Genomic DNA, 8,217 nt, shown 5'->3' on the forward strand with positions numbered 1-8,217 from the left:
CCCCTCTCTGTCCATCCGTCTGTCTGTCGTCCGTCCAAGCAAGGATACATTGTTTGTCCAGCTATCTTCTACTACAGTTTTGTTAAGATATAGAAATAAGGCAATGTGGTATGTTTGCCATTGAAACAACTATCCAACAAAGTTTAATTGAAGTGGATATACACATTATAGGCAACCGTAGTCCTCCAACAATAAGAAAATCCCATGTGATTAGAAGAGATATTTGTACAATTTTCAGACATAAGACTTAGTAATATACCTCAACATAAGAACCACTCAACAAAACATTGAGAAATATTTTATTTAAATTTCATCGTCATACTAATTAGCCGATGTTTTGTTATTTTCAGGTGTTATCATAAACTCAGCTGAAAAAAATGAATACAAATGGTTATAAATTGTGTTTTATTGTGACACGAACAAAAATAGATATCAAGTAAGGCACTTTGTTAGTTCAAAGCAATAGTCATGTCTTGCGGTACAATTTAGCTCATTCATTATTTAACCCATTATCATCCAATTGAGACCTTCTTATATATTAACCTTTATTTTATTCATTATTAAAAAGTTTGGTAGGTGTTCATGTCTGTTTTGCATAGTTTGTATGACATTGGCCTCATTTTCATGGTTCGTTGGTAAACGAAAAGATTTCGTGAATCTAAATACCCGTTACTAAGATACAACAAGCAATGTGTCTGTCAACTGTGTTTAGTGTATTGAATGATAAGAATATGTACAGATTAACATTAATAGTGATCCGTTATGGTGTTAAAATGTGATTTCTGATATAAATTTTTTATCGTATGGACTTTCAAAATTGATTCCAGTCGTGGTCAGTAAGTTGAAATACATTTCCGCCAGTGTGTGCTCATTGAAAATTTCATTTATGATGTGTACTGACTTCAATAATCCGTGATGGATTATTTGGCTTTGTATATATACATGTATATATACATACTTTATAGATTGCTGTTCGGTGTGAACCAAGGCTCCGTGTTGAAGGTCGTATCTTGACCTATACTGGTTTACTTTAATAAATTGTTACTTGGATGGGGAGTTGTATCATTGGCACTCATACCACATCTTCCTTTATCTATTTAGATCAAATACTTACCAGAGGACCTTATGGTTTCCGACGTAGAAGTCGTAATTACATCCTCCACAATAGTTTGCCCTTTATATATAGAATATTCCAATTAAAAATATTCATATGGCATTTAGGCCAAAATAAACTGTTCTACAATATATGGGGACATAACGATTCATGAAACGACCACACGGAAAAAAGTAAAACTGTATAATCTTTTGGATGTTTTTATAATTAAACATGCATTGTTAAAGCACTGACATTTTTTTCCTATAAAATACCATTTCAAAAATTTTGAAGATACATGTATCTCTTTTAAAAAAGTAATTGTAATAATTTCATTCGGTTTAAAAAAAAATCATGAAATATTTGTCACTGGACGTTAAACAAACAATATCCGTGTTTGATCATATAATATTTTCTGCAGAATTCAAATCCTTCGAATCATGACGTAGCACGTCATACAAATGTCTGCAAGTTAACTTCGATGATAATTAAGTCCCTGTATTTATAAACGGGGCTTTTGAGACACTCTACTTCCCTGTAAAAAATCATTGTTTTAAATTTTAAAATAGGTCAGTCGGGCTAGTTATGCGGAAGAGGTTACCGTGGAATGAACATCTCATAAATATTTGAAAACTCACGTGCACACAGCATCCGGATTTCCAGGACATGTTTTACCCAAACATGGACTTACGAAGCAGTTTACTAGGTTAGCACACAATGTGTCCTTAAGGAAAAACCCTTCTCCTAAAACAGCTGGAAAAAATATGTTACATTTATATATAATTTTTTTATATACAATTAACGTTAGATATGGTGTCTCATTTTATTGAGTTGAGTGTAATCAATGTTTAGTTCCTTACCTAATGACGCTATAAAAAAGCAAAGCAACAAGTATCTCATTCTCTCCGATATATAACCAAGGAGCGGTTAAGTTTGTTATCTTTTTGTCCTAACCTAATTGTTGACTATCTTTCATGTCTTAATATTATCTAAGTTGTGTTGCGCAGTATGGCACCTTATAAACAATCGTATTCATTGGAGTGCAAAATTTGCAAGAAATTCATTTTTAACGGTTTACTTATAACCGAAAAGCTATAAAATGATGTCTTCCCATTTTGTCTTTTCACTCTATTTTTTACTTTGCAAACATCTGCATGAAAATTGTCAAATATAAGATCTCAAATACCAATCAATATACAATTTATTTTTATTATAAATTCACTGGGGTAAATGTGATCTCCGTAACTGCAGTTACGTATATCCAAAGATGGCGGACGATGATTCTGGTCAATATTTCTTTTGTCAAGTCTGCAATAATTACGTATTATTCTTCGGTATTTCGTGTCTGATTAAAAGTATCACAAAGTTTGAAACTGAAATACAAATCTTCTTTTCATAGTTCGACTGCTAAATGGAGAAATCGTCATTTCAAAAAATCCCAAGGACATTGGTAACTGTATAGACTGATATCCGTAACTGTTATAAACGTTTAGAGAAGGATATTCATAACTGTTGATTTACTTTGTTTCTGCATCAGTGCATCAGTTGTTATCTTCGATTACATAGTTTTCTTCGGAAATAAAACTATCATAAATTCGAAAAAAAAAATCTGAAATTATTGCGATAAAAAAATATGCTCACAATGTTATATCAACATTAAAAAAATCCGCTGTCACTTTTTAGGGTCGTGAAAAGTAGTGTTTATGATCTTTATATTTATCATTTCATGTACGTGATATTGTGCTATCTTGTCTTGTATTTGTATATTGTTAACCTACTCTATTTGACTGTTTGGACATTTTTTTGGGGTGTCAAGTATTCATACCGATATCGCCATTTTGTTACGGTGCTATGGTCATTGTGTACGCTTGCTTTCAAATTTAGCTTATGAACTTTGTTTTCAAAGTGTTTAATTGCCATTTTGTGTTTCTCTGTCGAAATAGTTTTAAATTTTGTTTTGCAGTGATTAAGGTTTTAAAATAATGTTGACTGTGATTCATTGAACCTCAAATATATTTTGACCTAACATGTCTGTTTGCTTTGCTCAAAAATTGTTTTTAAGATAAAGGAATTATATGTGACTCTCAAAAAAGTGAGAGGCTTAGCTATCTATAAAGCTAGGTTTAATTCATATTAATTATACTTTACAGCCAATTCCATCGAGTGTGTAAACAAACTAAGGTAATATATTGATTGGGTAAGCTTGCTTGCTAGCTAAACCGTGAAGTCATTATAAGGTAAGGTATACAACCCTCCTTTCGAAGTAGCTTACTCCTACAGACAGATAAATTAGTTATCTATCGAACTAGTCTACTAGGCGGGTAGTTTACCTAACAATGACTTCACGGTTCTTAAGTAGACGAAACGCGCGTCTGGCGTACTAAATTATAATCCTGGTACCTTTGATAACTATTTACACCACTGGGTCGATGCCACTGCTGGTGGACGTTTCGTCCCCGAGGGTATCACCATCCTAGTAGTCAGCACTTCGGTGTTGACATGAATATCAATTAGGTGGTCATTTTTATAAATTTCCTGTTTACAAAACTTTTTAATTTTTCTTTTCATCCAAGGAATAGATTACCTTAGCCGTATTTGGCACAACTTTTTGGATTTTTGGAATTTTGGATCCTCAATGCTCTTCAACTTCGTACTTGCTTGGCTTGATAAATATTTTGATATGAGCGTCAGTGATGAGTCTTATGTAGACGAAACGCGCGTCTGGCGTACTAAATTATAATCCTGGTACCTTTGATAACTATTCAGCTAGCAAACAAGCTAACCAAAGTTATTACATTTGCCTACACACTCAATGCAATCGGCTGTAATTAACCGGAGACATTTATTTCATTCCAAACATGATTGAATTCTGTAGAAACAAATTCAGTTACGGATACCAATATTTCCAGTTACGTATATCATTAACAATTTATTCAACTCAGTTACCCATATATCATGATATTTTAAATGGCTGTTTTCTTCATTTTTCGGTTAAAATTTTGAATAAAACACTTAGTATTTCAGTTTCAAATTTAGTATAACGTCAAAATAGACACGACCTACCGAAGAATAATACATTATTATTACAAAATTGACATAAGAAAAATTGTCCAGAAACATCGTCCGCCATCTTTCGATATACGTAACTGCAGTTACGGAGATCACATTTACCCCAGTGAAATTGGTTTAAAGATGCATCTCTCAGAAACTGGCAACTTCTAGTTATTATTTTCTTATTCGTGCCCTCAAACGCCAATAAAGTATTTATGAACAAAAACTCAAACACATATATATGGGAAACAGCTCGCCTAGACGAGTGCAGCAAAGTTTTATTATCAAATAATTCAACTGTCCTCAAATCACTTTGCCAGCACACTAACACCACTGCAGCATACATGTCTTACAAACATATCTACAATGAGTAATAATGAAATAGAATCTTTCATATCACAAAACCATAATTTCATAATGTTCTTTTTAACATCTGCAAAAAAAAAGCATAATACATTTACAATATTATAAGCTTATACAAAACATGTACACAAGGGGGAGGGGATGGGGGGAAACTTCACTGCACTAAGACTTACATCCCAGCTCCTTTGTTTTAACATGGGTGATCTGAGACGGATCATCCCTACCAGATCACCCCAGTTTGAGTTTTTTTGTTATGCATGCTTTCCTTTGTTCTGTAACATCTTGGCGTGAATGCCAAATACACTATAAAACTTAATTACACGAAAAAGACTATCTATCAAACTCCACGTAGAAAAACTCCAGTGTATATGCTGGGATTCGAACTCAAGACCTTTAGCATATCAAGCCAGGACACATTCCACTACACCAGGACGACTGGATACGAACTATCAGTAATTTAACATACTTAAAGGAAGCAAGATATTTTTATAAGTAGGGCGAGTTGGCAGACCTGTATTCAGTGGGGTTTAAACCCTTTACGTTTATAAGTGAGTTGTCAGACTGATTGTTCAATTTGATTTTACACTTTTTCAAATTGGGACGAGTTGGTAAACAAGAGTGGGGAATTTTTTTATAAAGTGGCGATATAATGTTGGCCGATTGGCCAGTGGGGCGAGTTGATATTATTTGATATCTACTCATCGTGTTCGGCGGTTTATCATATATTTAGTACAAAATACAGCAATTTTGTATATCTAATAAAGGTTCTTTTTTTCCAGTCTGTATCACCTACCCTTTATCGCATACCCCGTATCGCATGGCTAAACCCGTATCGCATACCCCGTATCGCACCCCTTTCGGAACTTCTCATATTTTACTATCCGGCACTTATCGGATTTTATTATCAATTGCAGACGACAACAACTGTCAAAAAAGTGTCATGTCGAGGAGTCCGCATTCAATCGAAATGGGAGAACGAGTGATGAACGATCTATCAGAAGACATTCTTCAATTAGAGGACATAATCAACTCTCGTGACAAGGAAAGGGAAGCAACAAATGCCTTCTTGGCGGAGATGCGTAATGGAAACACAGTCAGAAAGACAAAGTCAGACGTTGGAAAATTCAAAACTTGGTTGAATCAACAGAATGAGGAGAGAGAGGTGGAAAGCATTCCTTCTCCCGAATTAGATTTATTCCTAGCAAGGTTCTTTATGACCGCTAAAAAGGGCGATGGCGGAGAATATGAGCCTGACACTCTAAAATCTATGCAGGGCAGTATCAATCGGTTTTTGGCAGAAAAGGGATCACTAGTGAACTTGATAGAGGATAAGGACTTCAAGCATTCTAGAGATGTGCTGACATCTAAAAGAAAATACCTAAGACAACAAGGCAAAGGAAACAGGCCCAACCAGGCTGACCCCTTTACAAAAGAGGAACTAGACATGTTGTATCAGAAAGGATTATTGGGTGGAGGCAAGTACATAAATGTATGTATACATTTTTTTCTCCATGTAATGAAATCCTATAATTTATAAACATGCTGGAACTGAACATAGATATATAAGATAAAAATAACTTTGTAGTCTAAAAAAATGATTATCCATGTTTTATGATTCATTTTATAATAAGTACATGCATCACGAACCAAACAGGTAAATTAATGATCCCCAGCAAAAGATATTAATGCCATCTATGATGAAATATTTATGTACAACTCATAGATGTGTCCGTCTGTCGATTTGTATATACTCATTACTGAACCCCAATGTCCAATGAACAGCAACACATAATCAACACATACTCAAAAATCTCAAAACATACCTACTATTGTGTACAAAAAGGTGGTTATGCCACAAAAATGTATATTTATATACACTCCCTGCTTCTTATATGCATTTTTTTTTTATTAAATATATCATTTATTTTTCAGGAAATGCACAGTCCTTATTGAACACTGTATTTCTAAACAACAGCATGTATTTTGGGATGAGATCTCGTACAGAGCATGAACATTTAAGATGGGGTGATGTGGAGCTGAAGACAACTTCGTCAGGTGAACGATATTTGGAATACTCAGAGAGGGCTACTAAAACAAGGACGGGAGTTAACAGTGATTCAAGAGCATTCCCCCCAAAGATGTTCGAGGATAAAGGTATATAATTATTTTAAATATATACCTTTTTGAATAATAAACATACTTCTTGTCTTATAAAAAAGGAGATGTGGTATTATTGCCAATGACACAACTATATATCCACCAAAGATCAAATAAAATAAGATGTAGGCAACTGTACAGCCTTCAACAATGAGAAAACCCCATATCGTTTAATCATCTCAAATAAAGTGAAACAAAAAAAACATTTGTGGAGATGAAAAGACACAAAACAAAAGCACATAAACTTAGTAAATACTATTAAAACCACATCCTCCTATATCTATTCTTATTATTTTTTTTCTTTTTCAGGAAATCAAAGATGTCCCATCCAGATGTACTTGTTGTATGCTCAAAAGCGACCTGTAAATATGAAAGAAGATGAGGCAAAGTTTTATGTGGGAATAAACAATAAGGCTTCAAGCGGTGAATGGTTCAAAAATATGGCAATGGGTAAAAACACAATTGGTAAAATAGTTAAGACGATGGCAGAGGAAGGTGGGATAGAGGGACGAAAAGTTAACCATAGTGCTAGAAAGACTGGAATAACAACTTTGATACACAATGGAGTCCAAGATACATTGGTACAGCAGCACTCAGGTCACAAAAGTTTGGCATCAATTAATAATCATTCGAAGGCATCAATCAATCAACAGAGAAAATGTCGTCTGTTCTTACTAATTTTAACAAGACAGTTTCTGTAGACAGTACAATAACTTGTTTTGAAGATAATTTTATATCAAATGATAATGAAGATCAGCTGTTATTTCGCGCTTCTCAGGAAATCGTTGAAACTGCATTAAACGACATTGCTAACTATGAAATAGTACAAATAAATAGCAATACAAATACTACAACCATTACTCCAGAAGTTCCTATTGAATCAATTTCTAGCACTACTGCTGATGTTAACACTTTTCCAAATATAGATATTGCTCAAGGTTATAGACGGCAATGCTCTCTTCCATCTATTCTTAACAATGCAAACATCAAAGGTGACGTAATCATAAATTACATGCATCCAAATGAGGGACAAAAGGAAAATAAGAAACCAAATACTTGCAAGAGAAAATGGGTGATTTATGACACAGATTCAGAATAGAACTCATTACAAAATCATCAAAAGACCCATTTTCTTTCTCTAGTATATTGTTTAACACTACATAGTAAAAGTACATTACATGTAATTGCTTAAATTTTGTTGTTATAAATATGATTTGTTTTGTTATGAAATAAAAAAGGTGTTATATTAAAATATTTATTTATTAGTTTTAGCATCAGAGTTTCATTTATGGAAGTTCCAAGGCTCATATTTTAGTTATTATAAAAGATGAGGTAGCACAAACTCCTGAAGTAATCATGGTATCCGTATATATTTTCCCCCTGAAAAAAACCACATTTTACATTCAAGCACTAAGTGAAGAAATCTTTAATCAATAAAGTATGCATATTTTAATAAGTGCAGCATAATTAGTACAATGTCGAAATGTGTAGTTCATATACAGACATATACAAGAATCCCTCTGTCTGACCATAATCTTTGAATAGATGATATT

The 8,217-nt window shown here is 33.6% G+C and overlaps 1 protein-coding gene, 1 long non-coding RNA gene and 1 pseudogene across 2 annotated transcripts; 2 read left to right on the plus strand and 1 right to left on the minus strand.

Annotated features, from left to right (window-relative positions):
* Nucleotides 1-287: 287 nt before the first annotated feature.
* LOC139487015 (uncharacterized) lies at nt 288-2,061 on the minus strand. The gene is made up of 4 exons (XR_011655715.1): nt 1,954-2,061; nt 1,732-1,846; nt 1,115-1,174; nt 288-368 (listed from the first exon to the last, which is right to left on the minus strand). It is a non-coding gene; the product is annotated as an uncharacterized lncRNA (long non-coding RNA).
* A 3,394-nt stretch (nt 2,062-5,455) lies between these two features.
* LOC139484104 (uncharacterized protein KIAA1958-like) lies at nt 5,456-6,044 on the plus strand. Its single transcript, XM_071267832.1, has one exon. The coding sequence runs from the start codon at nt 5,475-5,477 to the stop codon at nt 6,042-6,044; it is 570 nt and encodes a 189-aa protein (XP_071123933.1). The 5' UTR covers nt 5,456-5,474.
* Nucleotides 6,045-6,376: 332 nt separating this feature from the next.
* Nucleotides 6,377-7,910, plus strand: LOC139485631 (uncharacterized; annotated as a pseudogene).
* Nucleotides 7,911-8,217: the final 307 nt, after the last annotated feature.

The sequence above is a fragment of the Mytilus edulis genome, chromosome 8 (assembly GCF_963676685.1).
Source record: "Mytilus edulis chromosome 8, xbMytEdul2.2, whole genome shotgun sequence".
Lineage (NCBI taxonomy): Eukaryota > Metazoa > Mollusca > Bivalvia > Mytilida > Mytilidae > Mytilus > Mytilus edulis.